General features: G+C 38.0%; 1 protein-coding gene across 1 annotated transcript in view; it reads right to left on the bottom strand.

Annotated features, from left to right (window-relative positions):
- LOC144441358 (cadherin-23-like) overlaps positions 1-18,705 on the bottom strand; it is a 44,639-nt gene that overhangs the window by 7,736 nt on the left and 18,198 nt on the right. The window contains exons 11-20 of the mRNA XM_078130917.1: positions 18,594-18,705; positions 17,873-18,139; positions 16,877-17,125; positions 15,622-15,771; positions 14,637-15,389; positions 13,327-13,651; positions 12,430-12,542; positions 5,439-7,520; positions 4,323-4,445; positions 1,174-3,850 (exon numbers count right to left, since the gene is read on the bottom strand). The exon at positions 18,594-18,705 is cut by the window's right edge and continues 6 nt beyond it. Coding sequence (XP_077987043.1) covers positions 1,174-3,850; positions 4,323-4,445; positions 5,439-7,520; positions 12,430-12,542; positions 13,327-13,651; positions 14,637-15,389; positions 15,622-15,771; positions 16,877-17,125; positions 17,873-18,139; positions 18,594-18,705 — 6,851 coding nt within the window. The remainder of the gene's footprint in view (positions 1-1,173; positions 3,851-4,322; positions 4,446-5,438; positions 7,521-12,429; positions 12,543-13,326; positions 13,652-14,636; positions 15,390-15,621; positions 15,772-16,876; positions 17,126-17,872; positions 18,140-18,593) is intronic.

Here is an 18,705-nt window from a genome sequence, read left to right as displayed (position 1 = left end):
CAAAGCAGAATTCTTGTGAGGGCCATGGATATAGTTACCGAGAACTAATCAAAGTCCTTGGACCAAACGTTCATGAAAATTAAGGTACATTAAGGGTTCGAGTTATAACAACACTAAAAAAAATACATCATATTAAATAGTGGGGATCGTGTTGGTGAAAAATTAGATAAATATACAGAAACTTTCTCGGTGTAGCAAATGCTATGAATAGAACTATAACAAGCATACACACAAAGATGAAATTATAGAGGCAAGGTAAAGGGTCGGGAAGATGCAGTCATCCCCTGAAAAAATGCTGCTTTACGTTACACCTTAAATACTTGTCTATTGTTGTTCTTTCTCATTGTTGTGGACACAGAATTCCAGATTTGGATAACTGCAAATTTAAAATTGTGTGTTGGCTAATTGACAAGTTTACTTTTGCAATCAGTACGTAGGTTATCAGTGATTTTACCTGATCTGGTCGGATAGGTATGGGACAACTGGTTAGTAATGCGATGGTCGAGAGTGTGTATATAGCCATCGTGTTTTAGGTCAAAGATGAACATGCAAGTTTGACGTTTACAAAGTTTATGGATGTCAAGGATGTTAAGTTCATTAAAAAGAGACTGAGGTAGAATGGGCTTGGTAGTCAGAGAAAGTTATAAGTCGCCAGTTTTCTTTTGTAGACGGAAAAGTGGATCAAGAGCAGTTGGATAAGTGCTTCGCAAGATTTCAATGCAGTAAGAATGTGTCAACACAAAGAGGAGATAATGAAAATATCCCCCAAATATTATCTGAGCAATGCACGTACGTCTTTAACACAAAGAGACTACAACCATAACAAAACAAAAACGTGAAACCACGCACGCACTCACGCACGCACGCACACACACACACACACACACACATGCACCTAGAGACTGGGAAATATTAGAGGAATGAAACATTGTGATTGTCTGTACAGACATTCCATCACATAATGTATACCAATTCATCATCATCATCATCATCATCATCATCATCATCATCATCATCATCATCATCATCATCATCGTCATCGTCATCATCACCACCACCACCACCACCACCACCACCACCACCACCACCACCACCACCACCACCACCACCATCATCATCATGTACAATGTAACTGTTTGAAAAGACAATGACGGTATTACTATGGATACTTACAGTGGTATATTCTCTCTGTCCATTGGAATATTAGATGTGTATAGTGACCCAGTCATTGGATCGATCCTGAAAGCTCCATTAATGTCACCAGACACAATTTCGTACGTGAATTCACCATTCGAAGTTTCATCAATATCATAGGCGTCAACTGGTGTTATTAGTAAGCCTTCCTCTTGGTTTTCATAGAATGCTACGTGCATGATATCAGGGTCGATGATCGGTTGGTTGTCGTTCAGATCTAATACGTTTATGATGACGTTGGTGACAGATGACCGTGGAGGGTCTCCTTTATCAGTCGCTCGTACCAGGAAACTATAAGCCGGCTGTGTCTCATGGTCAAGATCCTTGATTGTTGTTATGCCGCCACCATCTTCATCAACTCTGAATGTGTCAACGATACTAGCTTCATCAATGGTGAAGATGATGTCAGCATTTGTCCCGTCGTCATCATCTGCGGCGAAAACTCGGCCGATCATTGTATCTAAGGGTATATTCTCATTAACATAAAAAGTGTACCCTGAAAGCTTTGAAAAGTAAGGCTCTTCATCGTTAATATCAGTTACCCGGATGTTAAGTATCATGCTACCTGCCCTGATATCAGTTCCATTGCAAGAATCGTCGATGGCTGTTAAGTTAACTTTGTAAGTATCAATCCATTCCCTATCTAGATAGGATGCGAGGAGTACCTCACCAGTTATTTCATTTACATTAAACGAGTCCGCATCTTCTATTGGTTCGATGCCTCCAATGATATATTTAAGCTCTCCGTGACAACCAACATCAAAATCGTCTGCTGTAGCTTGGTATATTTTCGCACCAATGGCGGTATTTTCAGGGATCAGCATGAAGTCATTGGTGATACCGAAACTTGGTGTATACTCATTTATGGATTTAACATGAATAATAATGATTCCTGTGCTTGATAATGGACCTGGGTAAGTACCGTGATCAGTTGCATTGACTATCAAGTTGTATGAACTAGCTACGGCTAAGTCAATTCGTTTGTTGACAATAAGGTTATAGCCATCAAAATCGAACGTGAATCCTGTATTTCCAGATACTATTTCAAAGTCGAATTCAGCATTAGATCCCTCGTCTCTATCTGTGAAAGACACTGTCTGAATTACAATGCCAGGTGCCAGGCCCTCCAGAACGGTTAGTATCAAACTGCTGTGGGAAAATTGCGGTACATTGTCATTCACATCAATCACATTTATCAATACGGTCGTGGTTGCGTTTTTCTCACTTGCCATTAGTGGTTGACTGTCTCTTACCATGACGTCGAGCTCGTATGACGATGTCACTTCTCTGTCTAGAAAACCGATTGTGAAAATATCACCAGAATCCCTGTCAATCCTGAACAGGTCGTCGTCATTGCCACTTATGATATAGAAACGAGGTGTGCCATCAATACCCAAATCACCATCAGTTGTCGATACCGTACCAACAACCGTAGTTGCAATCATATCTTCTAAGACATTAAAGACGTAACCTCCAGTGGGGATGACAAATTCTGGTGTGAATTCATTTTCTGATAGGATACTTACTGTCACCGTAGCCGTACCAGACTGTTGTGGAGTCCCTTCATCGTAAAGTCCTACTAGGAGGGTGTACTTCTGTCTAACTTCATAGTCAGGACTTTGTTTGACAAGGAGCTGATTTGTGTGTAGATAGAATATATCCCCTATATTGCCAGATAATATTTCTAATGTGAAATCACCATTGAATCCCAGAATATCAGCATCAGTACAATTTATGTCATCCACTTTGAAGTTGGGTATGGCATTCTCTGATACAGAGAATACAGGATCTACTGGATCGCAGATAGGAGCTTCGTCGTTTACGTCTTCAACTGATATTATAACCGTGCCTGTGGTCGTTAGTCGATCATCTATAACCGTAGCCAGGTCACTTACCCAGATTATTAAAGTATGGACATCCACACTTTCCCTGTCTAAATTATTTGCAAGGTATATCTTTCCGTTGGCTGAATTTATACCGAATATATTGTCATCGTTACCAGAGAGAATTTCGAACATAAGGGATCCATCTTGGTGCAGGTCTGCGTCTGTTGCCAGGACAGTGTAGATAGATTCGCCAACGGGCACATCTTCAAACACAGTTTTGCTTTGCGTAATAGGATCAAATACAGGATTGTTGTCGTTTATTCCTGTGACCTGTACATTTACTGTTGCAGTTCCTGTTAAAATTTCCATCCCCTCGTCTTCTATCCCAATTATTAGCTTGTAGAATTCTTGTTTCTCAAGATCTAAAGCCAATGCATTCTGAACAATTCCCGAGGTTTCGTCGATTTGAAACTCCATATCAGGATCTCCACCGATAATGTAATATTTTAAATCGTTATCCGTTGTTACAATATCATTGTCAGTACAACTCAGAGTTGTTAAATCAGTTGGAGTTGCTTCCCCTTCTACCACAGTAGTATAGTAGACTGGGTCACAAAATGGTACTTTATCGTTCACGTTTTCTATTTCTATCTCAACTTCGACGTCAGTACTTTCTGGAGGGTCTCCTCTATCTGTTGCGCGAACTGTCAAGTTATAGCGAGTCACGACTTCCGTGTCCACTGCCTGGGCTAGAAATATCTCACCAGTTGTACCATTTATTCGAAACTTTCCGTCGTCATTTCCAGCAACAATATCAAATACAACTATGCCTAAATTAATATAGAAGGAAAAGATAAACATGTTAATGTTAGTGTTCGTGGAATTACTAACGAATTCAGAGAACTCTACATGATTCTCGCGGTATTTTTATTATTAGTAATGCCTTGATATTACTGGTGGCATTTGAATACTTTCTTCTATTACGCAAATTCCATGGATATTTTGCTAGGACAACTTTCAAAGTCAAGCATGGAGTGCCATACCAATTCATACATTACAAATTGAATTGATTTATAAGTAGAATGATAACGCTTTTTGTATAACGTAATCAAGTTTTCAATTATGTTAGTTCCTTGATCTACGAACGACAGAACATAGCATCGTGGTACATACAATACAGTCCACTAAATTGTTTCAGGAGTCTATGTACTAAGTTTAAACGTACAGATGAGATAAAACACGTTTAAATTGTAGGGCTTGTAAAATAAAGCGCTCATCACTCTTATTATCACCAGAACTTACCGGCCGCTCCACCATCACCATCGGTGGCCTCAATTTTCACAACGCTCGTGCCAACATCTGAATCCTCGGGTATACCCGCGATGTAAGGACTTTCGACCATTACCGGAGCTTCCTGATTGGATGCTGAGAGAATGAATTTGTGCAAAAATAGTTTGGGTGAACTTGCATGTATAATTAAATCTAATTCTCCAATCCACACAGTGTCATTATTATACTGATGTAGTACACCTATCATCCTGTACGATTAATAACGGTGTCATTTCAGGGTTCTATTAGTACTTTTTTGTGAGGTCACATCACTTTACTAAGAGCAATGTATTACCCTGTTATTCTCTGCATTCGTTGAATTTTACTTACTGGTAATGTGATGTTGACTTCTAAAACGTTTGATTTAGTTGCTAAACATCACTGGCAAATCATGAGTTGATCTAAAGATTACATTTAGTAATTTATTGGGATGATATTGAAGTGATTCTTTCTAATAGTCAAACATCACATCAAAGTCCTGAAATGCCAAATTAAACAATGTAGGATATACAGAGATATTATGTAGTTTCGTACACATATGTGACACGTAACATGTTGCAAAAGCAAGGTCGTATGTATGATACACGTACGTTTACATTTAATTTTTTCTCTGTTTTGAACACCACATTTATGATGCACTCAGAGTTTTAACAGACAATCTTCTGAATTTAGTTTTTTCGTTCACGTTAAATTATCCCTTTTCATTAAGTCTTAGATTTCATCTGTTATGACAATTGAGATCATGGTACTTGTAATTTGAATATCTGCTTGTAAATAACCACCCCAAAATAATAATTTAGATAATATACCACTCTGTTCTTTACTGAGTTAAACTGATTGTACGTTATTAGAACCCTTTTAATTCAAAGTTTCATCTACCTAGCTGGTGAGTATCTTGAATAATACCACATCATTGGGTTGAAGTAAATTCCATATGTAGAATATGTTCCCATACTTTTATACTTTGCCTTGAGACACTATTTGTTATCAATATCACATTCAATTGTAATATAACAAAAGAACGAGACTGTCGAGAGGTTCATATTGAAGGAACCGTGATGTGTACAAAATTAATACTGTCTTGCTTACCATCTATGTCGATAATCGCCGTAAAGGTTGTGCTTAGAATTGGGTCCCCTCCATCAGAGACTTGTACAACCAGTTCGTAGGATGATGACGATGTAAAATCTAAAGCTGTTTTAATTATAATGTCACCGTCCGCATTTGAGACTATGTCGATAGCCCCACCACCTCCAGATAGAACAGAGTACGTAAGAGTATTGTCTGGAGCATTAATATCACCATCCGAGCATGTAGTGTCAATGATGACAGTGTTAATTGGTTCACCATCACCGACCAAGGTGCTGTACAGCATTTTATCACACACGGGGGCATTATCGTTTATTGGAATTACACTTACGGTGTAGGTTGCAGTTCCAGTTTCCCGCCCACCGTTCGTCCCGCTGTCGACTGCGATGACAGTCAATTCGTAGGGACTCTGATTAGTTTCGTAATCAAGATAGTCAATTAGTATTATACTGCCGTCTTCTTCATCAATGATGAACTTTCCATCATCGCCTGCAGTGATGGAATACTTAATATCATTACCTCCAGCATCGGCATCAGTTGCTAACGCAGTGAGAACAACTGTACCCAGGGCTTCGGTTTCATCCACTTCTATTGTATAGTGTGCGTCACCAGGAGGGGGAAACGTAGGAACGTTGTCGTTAAATTCCGTGATGATGACTGTCACGTACGCCGTACCCGTAAGGGGAGTTGCCCCGTTGTCTACTGCTTCTACAGTTAGGCTATATGAAGGTGTGGCTGTAGTGTCAAGATTGACATTGTCCTTAACAAAGATGTTTCCAGTCGCTGAATCAACATCAAACGTACTATCGACAGGATTAAGTGTATATTCAACATCAGCATTCACACCCATGTCAATATCATCAGCATTTACTGTACCTATGACGTCATTGTTTGCGGCGTTTTCCGCACATGTAAAATAGTACGAATATTCATCGAAGAGTGGCGCATTGTCGTTGACATCACCAACATTAATTGTCAGTGTTTCATCAGTGCTCCTTACTGCATGGTAACTGCCATCGTCTGTTGCCCTCACAGTGAGGACAATAGTCTGCGGTCCTGGGTCTGCGTCTAACTGCTGGAGAAGTGTTATTTCTCCAGAATATTCATCGCAATAAAACCTTGAATCTGATGTAACGATTTCATACGTTACTGACTCATCATCATCCTCTGGAGTAGCTGCAAGTGTGCTGACTACAAATCCGACAGAATCGCTCTCCAACACTGTCACTGTTCCAGGAGCTGTGAAAATGGGATCGTTTTCATTCACAGGACTTACATTTACGACTATTGTTACTGAAGTACTCAATGCAGCGGCTCCGTTATCTTTGACTTCTACAACCAACGAATGGTCAGTGGCAGATTCCCAGTCGAGACTGGATGCTAAACTAACCACCCCTAAACTTCCATCGACTGAAAAGATCGTACCCGAGCTAGCAGTTCCGTCCTCTTCGACGATGGTGTAAGTAAGTCTGTTGTTATCTGGGCCTGCATCTAAATCATCGCACGCTAATGATGTAACAATTGTAGTCGTTGCGGTGTCTTCTGGAAGAGTTACTTTGACTGTAGATGGACTACAGACGGGAGTATTGTCATTTACATCCAAGACAGTGACGCGAATAGTTCCGATTGCACTTTTTTGAGGAGAGGTTCCTTTATCAAAGGCTGTCATCAATAGTGTGTATGACGATGTCACCTCACGATCTAATGCAGTCTTGAGAGCGAAGTTTCCGCTAATGTCCTCCAATTGAAACTTGGAATGAGACGGTATTGTATAGTAAAGTTCACCATCAAGCCCGTCATCGTCATCAGTCGTTATTACTTGAAATAAGCTAACACCAACATCAGCATCTTCTGATACATCAATGTCTATAGGATTCGTTCCATATACAGGAGAGTACTCGTTTTTAGGAAGAACTTCAATTAGTACTTCGATCAAGTCTTCTTTATAACCCGCTGCTCTATTTTTGTCATAAGCGCGAATAGTTAGCTCGAAGTTCTTCACTGTTTCATAGTCAATCTTCTGGGCTGATTTTAAAATGCCGTCGAAAGTCCCAACTCTGAAGTAATTATCCGTATCCCCAGCTGTTTGAATGTAAAATAAATACAATATAGACCATTAGAGTCACAAGTGAAATTTACTAATCATAACAATGTTTTCGTGTACTTTTGTGTATATTTCAATACTATGTACATGTACTATGAGTCTATGTGTAAATGTAATGTATAATGTATGCATGCTGCAAAATGATCGCCTTTTGTAATTTGATTCTGACTTCGATCCTCTGTCATTTGTTTTGTTGTTGTTGTTGCTGTTGCTGCTGTTGCTGCTGTTGTTGTTGTTGTTGTTGTTGTTCAACTTGTTGCACTTAGTCAAACATAATAATAAGTTTATTTACCAATATAATAATAATAAAAATTTTCTTAAAAAGATACACATACAGAATAAATGGCAAAAGGGATCAAGAAATAGCAAAGCTAGTCAAGCTTGTATCCCCTTAGTGACTAACAAGCACACTCGTACTTGTAGGTGTATATATTCGATGTTCAAGATTGCCATAGAAACTATAACAAATAAGAAACATAACAAAATGACAAAGCACAACAATAACAGTGGAACAGTAAAATTGATACACATACAATCACCACAGTCAGTTCACGAAAGAAATATAAAGTTGTACATGACATTATAGTTATACATATTCTGAGAATAACAACTCCTTCACTTTCTTTTTAAAATACGTGCGTGAGCCAATAGACCGAATCTCAACAGGCATATTGTTCCAGGTTTTAACGCCAGAGTATGATATGGAAGATTGACCAAATGTTGTATGATTATACTCTAGAAAAAGGTTACCACTATGTCTTTGCCTTGTTTCATAGGGATGATCTATAAGAGTAAAGTAATCTGTAATAGAGTGTGCAGACTTGTGATACATCAAATCATGTATAAAAGAGCTGACTGAAAATCTGTACAGTTTGAAAATATCTAGGATTTTCAGTTGTTTGAACAATGGGGCAGAATGATCCGTATACGAGCTAAACGTCATCGCACGGACTGCCATCTTTTGTGCCGTCAAAATACAATGTAAATGTGTCGAATATGCATTCCCCCAAACTTCTAGACCGTAGGTAAGATGAGACTGAATAAGGGATGAATACAAGAGAATCAAAGTGTCTATTGGTAAAAAATGTCTTAGTTTGAATAGCATACCACACATCGTCTTGATTTTGCTGTGGACATGTGCTATGTGATTAGTCCACTTTAAATGTTTATCAATAAGGAGACCAACAAAAGGGACAGCATCTACTTCACTAATCGTGTCCCTTCTCATTAGAATAGAACCCTTAACATCTACTTGTCTCTGTTTGCCCCTAAATATAATATAATTTGATTTCGTTTTGTTGATTGTCATTTTATTGACATCACACCATTGCAGCACCATCTTTAGGTGGTTGGTAGCAATGTCAAGATCAATTGAGTGGTTTGCTGGGTAAGTATGAAATAGATTTGAGTCATCAGCAAACAGTCGAAAATTGAAAAATGAACTAGAATTTGGGAGGTCATTTATGTATAGTAAGAAAAGTGTGGGGCCAAGGACAGAACCCTGGGGAACCCCACAATTAATAAATTCATTTTGTGACGTAATCCCACCAAGACTTATGAATTGAGATCTTTGGGATAAGTAACTTTTGATCCATTGCAAAATAATACCTCTAAATCCATAGCGTTCTAGCTTATCTAATAATATCTTATGGTCAATTGAATCAAATGCTTTGCTGAAATCAATGAATATACCAAGAGTGGGGTTACCTTGATCCATTTGTTCTAAAATATGATTTATCAAGTTAATCATTGACAATTTAGTACTGTGTTTCTTCCTAAATCCGTATTGATGTTTGAATAGTATGCTATATTTATCCAAAAAAATAGTAAATTGGTTGTTGACTATTTTTTCCAAAATCTTACTAAAAAGAGGTAGAATAGATATTGGTCGATAATTTCCGGGATTACAATTTTCACCTTTTTTGAAGATAGGCGTGACCTTTGCGATTTTCAAAGCAGAAGGAAATATGCCAGTAGAAAATGACAAATTAAAGATATGTGCAAGCGGGTGTGCTATAATATCTGCAGAATCAATTAATAGCCGAGGGGGCAAATTGTCCCAACCACATGCTTTTTTGGGATCTAGGGTTTTCAGAAGATTACATACTTCAAGTTCCGTTGTCGGTTTGAGGAAAAACGTATGCTGCAGAGGTTGACCGAAAAATTGCTTAAAATCAATATCTGTCTTCGGAATAGTCTCAGCCAACTGTCTACCTACATTGACAAAGTGTTCATTAAATCCCTTTACTATTTCACCCTGGTCTGTTACGAGGTGGCTGTTGCCATTAACATTCAACTCCAAATTTTCTGGGAATATAGAAACACTGTGTTGTTTACCAATTGAATTATTAATGACATTCCACGTTTTTCTGGGATTGTTTTTGTTAAAGGTTAACAAATCTACAAAATACTTCTTTTTTGCACTCCTCAGTACACTTGTAAGCAGATTACGGTAAGATTTATATTTCGCTACAGCACTAGCTTCATGTTGATTTGCAATGACTTTAGAATATAATTTATGTTTTATATTTATCGATTTTTTTATTGCTTTTGTAATCCATGGACTACTTTTCCTCTTTGGTTTGAGGGTTCTTAGACGTAGGGGGGCATGATTATTGCATATATCAGTATATATATCTGTGAATAAATTGAAAGCAGAATCCGTATCAGAGGCATTGTATACAGGTTGCCAAGACACGTTTTGCAGATCACTTATAAAATGATCATACTTATAAGATTTAAAATCTCTTGTAAGGACGGGTCTGGTGTTTGGCGAATCGATGTCGAAGTTTTCAAAAATAGCAAAAGTAGGAAAATGGTCGGATATGTCAGTTTGAATAGTTCCGGCATGAATTCTATCCGTGCTAATATTTGTATATATGTGATCAATGACAGTTGATGTATTGCAAGTAACGCGAGTAGGGACTGAGATAATCTGCTCAAGGTGTAAACACTGCAATATGGAAATTAGTTGGTTACTCTGATTATCCCTACTACAATAATTTATATTAAAATCACCCATCAGAATGCATTGTTTTTTATCGACTTTGACTTTATGGAGCGTGTTAAGTAGAGAATTCGTAAATTCAGGAATATTAGTATTGTGTTTTCGATAAATAACCCCAACAATAATTCTTTGTTTCTGGGCGAGTAATTCTAACCATAAACAATCAGAGTGAACTACGGAATAATCTAAGATTCGATATTTGATGGACGTGTGAATATATGCACCTGCACCGCCGCCTCTACCAGAATTTCTACAGTTCAGTTCCAATGAATAGTTATGTAAATTAGCAAGGTGTTGGTTGTCCAGGTGCCATACTTCAGATAAACCAATGATTTTAAAATTTTGTTTGATACAATCCTCGTAAAACATTTTCAAATTATCGAAGTTTTTCCTAAGTGATCTAATATTAATATGTGAGATTGAGAATGATTTGTTGTATTTAGTGGCAAATTTACTGGTAAACTCTAAAGGTGATAGAGTGTAGTTTTCAATATTGAAAGTATGAATGTCTTCTTCGTATTCAGTGTCCATTATTTATCATTGTTTAGTTAGCAAGCTAATTTATCACACAACAGATCCTACTGAATTTTTCTGATGTCATCTTCAACCCTGATAATAACTGGGTCGTCACTTTGGTCTTTTCTTACATATATTCTACCATTCTTTGTCCACATATACTTGTACTGTGATTGCTTTCTGGCCTTGTTAACCATAGAAAGTAGATCCCGCGACGCTTTACATAGATTTTCGTTGATGAAGATGTAGTTGGCTTGGTTAAACCCAATGTCTTTGGTTGTGATGTTTTTAAGTTTGCGACGATTCTCGTAGATGACATTTCTCTGTTTTCGTGATGTGAATCGTACAATTATAGGTCTAGGTCTTGGACGGCTATCATGGTGTGAAGTCTTTATGGTTCCAAGACGGTGAGAAATATCGATATCAGATTCACTAATGGAAGAATGTACTTTCTGTAAAGTCGACAAGACGATTTTATCTGTATTCTCGTTTCCACTTTGTGACTCGGGTATACCACAGATTTCGAGGTTTACTCGCCTGTGGTATTGGTCAAGGTCAGAAACTTCACTTTTTAGTTCCCTCAATTCCTTACGTAACACGTTATTGTCTTGCGATAATTCAGCATTTGACTTACGTAGTTTTTCCAGTGTTTGTTTCATTTCTTCAAACTCCAGACTGATATACTCCATGGACTGCACCATGTCTGTTTGCTTCCTTTTAACATCTGATAAGTCACTTGCAATTGAAGTTAATTGCTTCTGGATAGGTTGCAGAAGGACCCGGAGTTTGTCAACTGATTTGTCACTAATGCATGTGGCGTCCATTTTGACGTTGTCGTCACAGCCGAATCTTTCTAGGTTACATTTTTCACACAACATGAGGTCGCCCTGGCACGTCCTCACCTTTTTCCTGGTACCACAATCATCACACTTCATGTTGAGAAGGAACAGGATACAGCGTTTTCAAAGATACTTGTAAAAGTACGAAATATACTATTGAGACACGGAGCACGAGACGAGCCCAACCTGCTGACACCTGTTGCTAATTGGTATGGCATTGAATAACCTACATGTACATGGTTAACTTAGGCGCATAATAATTATGATTAAATCTATGTGATATGATATGTGTTTTATTGTCATATACATACTGATACATATATAATGAAATGTGCATTGATTTTGCGTGTAATGAAAAATTTACAAAAACAATATTCTGTAGAGGACTCCTAACACGAGATTGATGCGTCCTTTGGGTTGGTTTACACTTGTAAATACCGTGTAAATACCAATGTCAATTTTTGTTTGAGTGGAAGTTTCTTTCCTATTAAATTTTAACCTGGCAGTGTATACATGTATACTTACAAGCGATTTCGAATCTTATTCTGCCATTGTCATCGGTGGCTGGGTCATCAAGATCGGTAGCTGACAACGTAATCAGTGTCACAGGGGGACTTATATCCTCTGCAATATCCGTTCTGTGATAAAAAAGAAGAAAATTCATAGATGCCAGTCTATTGAAATGTAACATTTATAATTTGTTGTGCATAGTTTGGAATATTAACAATTATGACCTCCTTTCATGTTTCACTATACTACAACTATGGGTTACATGTATTCACTTTGGGCTCAAACTTATCCCCAAATAATCTTGATGATTAAACAAATGCCTCTTTCACAAGACTACATTTCTGTCAGTGGGAGAGTGTATATTATGAAACATTCAGTGGCATTTTGTGTTGTATATGATTCCCAAAATCAAAATGGGAAACAAATGTTTAAAATCATAATCTACTGAACTACACAGACTCAGTTATTACTTGTAAATGACTTCAACGCGTTCATGGGTATCTTGTTAACGACATTACACATACCAATAACACTATATTCTCCATAATGTTAAAATGTCAACTGAGAATATTATTATGTTTATTTGGTGTTCGAGTCCTTGTACGCACAATGTCTTTATTATTGTGTACTTAAAAACAATCAAACAAAACAAACAAATAAATAAATACATAAATAAACAAACAAACAAACAAACAAACAAACAAACAAACAAACAAACAAACAAACAAACACAAATGAAAAAACGAGCACTGGTCATGCTCATACCCTGGCAATTGTTGTTGCATGTCAGTGTCTGTCACCATAAACAATATGTCACATTGAAATCCATTCCGATCAATTATAATTACCACAGTAACATATATCGTTGTACAACCCATCCTGTACATTTGTACATCATGTAGTAATAATTACCTGATAAAAGCATCTGTGAACAGTGGACTGTTGTCATTTTCATCAAGAACATTCACGGTGACAGTTGCAGTAGTAGAGAAGCTTGAATCCTTTGCTACGACATTTAGACTATATGACTCTTTCGTTTCACGGTCCAGAGTGTTCGTAACAACAATTACACCAGTTACAGGGTTCACTTGGAACTTACTACAATCGTCGCATGGTGTGTCAAAGACATACGTGACGACGCCGTGGCCAAAGTCTACAGAATCGACGTCTGTTGCTACAACAGTTGTGACTGGGGTATCAGTTGGTGAATTTTCGAGAATGTCTGGAGTATAAACACCTGTTGGCGAAGGTAGAATAGTAAGTCTTGATGGTGTCATGTTTTGGATCGATCGATCGATCAATCAATCAATCAATCAATCAATCAATCAATCAATCAATCAATCAATCAATCAATCAACCAATCAACCAACCAACCAACCAACCAACCAACCAACCAACCAACCAACCAACCAACCAACCAACCAACCAACCAACCAACCAACCAACCAACCAACCAACCAACCAACCAACCAACCAACCAACCAACCAACCAACCAATCAATCAATCAATCAATCAATCCAGATTTCATAAAATTTGAATCAGGGGTTAACCATATTAGCAGACCGTTGAACTGTATACTGTGGTGAATATGCCACTACACCATAATTTAAAAATCATTATTTTAAACGTTACTTTAGTTACATACTGGGGACAAGTGGCGAAAGTCTGTCGGTATTCTGGTGTCTGATATGTTTCAAATAAAGACGGAAGATGATAAATATCTAGGCTTACAGGAGAAGAGTTTTTTCGTCATCTGCACTTCACACTTATTTGTAAAATCATATTATACAGCACACATTAATATGTATATCTTACACATTGATTTGACGATCAATAACCAAACATGTGGCATCCACCAATTGTTTGATATCAATATAACATCGCGAATTGATTTCCAACGTTACTGCTTAGTGCTGATAAATTTCACGTTTGACGAGAAACAATGAGAATTAATACGTGTATATTTGAAAGGACCTCATATTACCACCTTCTGTTATTAAGTGTTGATTCAGAAATGTAATCGCGATTCGTCATAAAAATAATTAATTAGTGCCTAATGATATAAATCTCTGCGTACAAAGGAAACTATTCATCATTTTATCAGAAATGAAATGACAATATTAATTAAAGTGTATCCATACAAAACACACACACGTGCGTCGCACACGCCCTCCCCCCCCATATACATAATCCTCTCCATCCCCACACAATAACTACTTACTAACAGGTACTGGTGAAAAGACTGGTGCAACTTCATTGACAGCTTGGATATGAACTGTTCCGGTTATAATGTGAGTGTTACCATTGGAGTCAACCACGGTAACTTCTAGTTCGTACGAAGTCGGGTCGGTTTCATAGTCCCGTGATGAGGAAAGAATGAGATTTCCACCGGTGATGCCGAATACAGAAGTATCACCAGTTGTCAAGGTGTAGGTAAGGATGTCACCAATATCGCCATCTGTACACCCAAGAGATCTGATGAAGTAACCGCTTGACTCTGTCTCCAGTATAACATCAGTGAAAGATGTAACGGTGCAAACTGGTAATTCGTCGTTAACGTCGATAATTGTTATCGTGACAATCACTGTATCTTGTCCCCCGGCCCCATCTGTAGCCTCAACTTCCAAGCTATAACTGTCTATATCTTCTCTGTCTAACTGACTCCGTATATTAATTTGTCCCGACTGTTTGTCGATGCTGAATTGATCTTGTGGGTCACCGGATATGATTGCATAGGTCACTTGCCCTTCGGGAGTATCGGCACTGTCGTCATCTTGAGCTGTCACGAGAATAACGGGATCATCGACGTTCGCATTTTCCGCAATAGATGTTGAAAAAGTGCCCGAGAAATATGGAGGGCTGTCGTCGACATTAACCACGTTGATATATATTGGTATTTCTCTGTAAAGCCCTCCTCCATCGCTTACTTTAAGAATTACTTCATAAGCGGATGCAAGTTCATAATCCAAGGAACCTGATAAATGGAATAAAAAGGAAAGGGTGAGCATTGCTTGCCACGTGACGATTGTCTTGTGAACCACGTTGTCTCGTGAAACATAATATTGTAAATATATGTACAACGCTAACGTTTTGTGACCTAGTGTGTTAAAATGTTCAAAACTCGCTGACATGACTGAGAGTCCTTATTCACATGACTGATTTCATCTTTCGGCGTGTTTCTACTCCGGCTAGACTTCTTCACTTACCGACTAGCGAAATATCGCCACCATTACCAACACTGAACAGACTGCCTGGGTTTGAAGTCAAAGTGTATGTCAGCGAGGCCGTACCAAACGCTGTAGACAGGTCGCCGTCTGTACAACCAAGTGTTGTTTCGTCAATGATAACACCGGGTGCTGAAAGTAATAAAAGTTCAGATCGATAATTATTTCATTATTATTTTTTACTTTAATTCTTAAAGAAAGGTGCTACGCTACGCCTCAGCGCATTGTACAACAAACAGACGACTAAGAATGAAAAAATAATACAACAGCTACGAAAAAACACCAATAAACTGTCTCAGAGGAAATGTAATTGCAGGAAGGCTGGAAACAGACAGTTTACCATGATGTTAGAATGGATATTGGTTGCTGTTAAGATCTACTCTTAATGTACACAGGTGTACACTGAAATACTTCCATTAAGGTTGTCTTTTGTTATTTATCAACTTACATTCCAAATTACATGTATCTGAAATACGAAGAGTGCATTTTTAGGATGATTGACATGTGCATTATCGTCAATGTATATGCACCAAGTCATATAAAATTTGAGGCATGTTTTTAAGATATTGCCTAATTACCAAAAAGTAATTCGGACACGTGTATGTACCAAATTATATACAATTTGACGATTGCTTTCACTCTTGAGATATTGCCTTATTACCCAAACCATTAACAATGCAAACGACAAGTTTTGTAATGAACGTGCGCTTTGTTGTTGTTAAATAAATGATCTTAAACATATGTACCAAGTTATATAAAACTTAACTTGAATACTAAATTCTTAAGAAATTGCTTGATCGCCAAAAAACATTAATTATATATATTCTAATCACTCATTAACATTTCCAAAAAGTACATCAACAAGCCTTATAGGACACAGTCTAATTGCTGAAAACCGTTGAAATAATTAGAGATAGCGGAAACCTGATCAGTTCTTGCCATTACTAAAGTGAAGATGTGTAGCAAATTTCATTAGAATCGATGCTGCAGTTTTGAGATATGGTTTCCACAGACAGACAGACAGACAGACAGACAGACAGACAGACAGACAGACAGACAGACAGACAGACAAGAACATGCGGAAGGTAGCGATGTCGACACTAGTACTTGCATGACCACTTTAGATACAAGAAATTATAAAAGCGATACCGAGTTCCTTTTCTAATATAACGCTTGACGTTTATAAACTGCATCTTTTCATTTAAAAGTATTCACCAGAAATAATTGTAATTCTTACCTGTATTTTCGTCAATACTTAGAACTTCAGAAGCAAAGTTACAAGCAGGTTGATATTCATTAACATCCTCAACAATTACAGTGACTGTCCCTGATGCCGTTTGTGCTGTGTCAGTAGCAGTCACAATGATTATGTATTTGGTGAAACTCTCATAATCTAACGGAGTAGTTAACATGATTAATCCCATCGAAGTTCCAGAGTGGATAATATCGAAAACATCAGTTACTGTTGCACCAGCCTCGTTTTCAACTGAACAAATGTAAAGAACAAAGTTATCGGCTTGAGGAGACTTAATGAGAAATGAACAAGTCAACTTTATATTTACTGTCACTTAGGGAGTCTGGACTTCGACTTTGCTGTCGATGTTTTAATTTAAGACCAGCTAGCCTCTCAACCCAAAAGTAGTGATATGGGAACATGATTCACAACCAGACGTTCACACCGGGAATCCACTCAAAGTAAGTTTGAATCACAGAGTCAGCAGTTATTCATTCACAGATTCTTGTGTAAATTTAATTACAAATACCGTATTTCGGAGTTGGGGATTTAAATACGAATCAGAAAAGAGGGAGAGAACGGCGTGGCAGAGCTGTGTCTCGGAGTTTAATCTTGCGTTGTCTCTGACAAATACGGTGATATCCTGGTTGAATTTGGGGAAGTGATTCTGGCGAGCCGAAATACATCATTCTCAGTCTGAGGAATTTCCCGACTGTGATCCCAGAACGATTTCGGAGTGATAGAGACTGATTTGCGTACGACTTTTGGGTGGTGTGCAACGACGTTAGCTGCTTCACCTAGACGATCTACAGGACTGGTGTCAACAGTAGTGGAAAAATTCCAGTACGCAACGCGAAGAGATAGTATTTCAATAAATCATTGATCTTCCAACACTTTTCAACTTCAACACCAGCATGTAAATTTTGTGTGTGGCGAAAAAATTAAGCCCTGCATTTTATAAAACAAAGATTTTTTTTAACTTTCAAGCCAATGACTTACCTTTGAAAATGTCGAACTCCTGTATATTGTATGGATGTGCGTCTAAGTCTTCTGCATAATCCGACGCATCAGTAATCGAAAGTGACAGGGCACTATCTTCAGGAAAGGGCCCAACCGTCCAAGTCACTGGGATAAACTCAGGGACATCTGTGTTTTGTGGTTGAATTCTGATTGTGACACCCACAGTAGTTAGACCACCTGAACCATCGGTGACTTCAACAATAAGATTGTACTCAGTGGGACCAGCGACATAATCAATGTTGTTACCTGTATAAAACAGCCGCAAAATTAAATGTGTAAGCTCATTATCAACTGAACAATTTGTACCTAGTCACATGTAAAAGATGTGACAGTTTTAAAAGCGAGATTTCATACAAAGGTCACAATTCTGTGTACTGATAATGGTTACAATTCATTATAGGTATTAAACAAAGACTGATATTATGATACAATGATATGTAAATATCTTTTCTTGAAATGGCATCAATACTAGAAGCTGATGTCTTGGGAACATCTTTGAAGCTAGCTCTGTCTGTCTGTCTGTCTGTTTGTTTGTTTGTTTGTTTGTTTGTCTGTCTGTCTGTCTGTCTGTCTGTCTGTCTGTCTGTCTGTCTGTCTGTCTGTCTTATAAAGGTTACGTATACGATGACACACGATACCCCCAAACAAGAAAACAAACCCGTCCGCCGTCTGTAATAAGGTACAAATACTATAGCATTACCTGCTGCAACAGTGACTTCCCCCGTATCGGGATTAATAGCAAAGTCAGTGGTAGAGGTGGAGAACGCATAACTCAGAATATCATCCACATCGGTGTCGCTACAGCTCAAGGA

This window comes from Glandiceps talaboti, chromosome 1 (assembly GCF_964340395.1).
Source record: "Glandiceps talaboti chromosome 1, keGlaTala1.1, whole genome shotgun sequence".
Taxonomy (NCBI): domain Eukaryota; kingdom Metazoa; phylum Hemichordata; class Enteropneusta; family Spengelidae; genus Glandiceps; species Glandiceps talaboti.
Note: the sequence above shows the minus strand (reverse complement) of the source record. Positions and strands in the feature narration are given on the sequence as shown.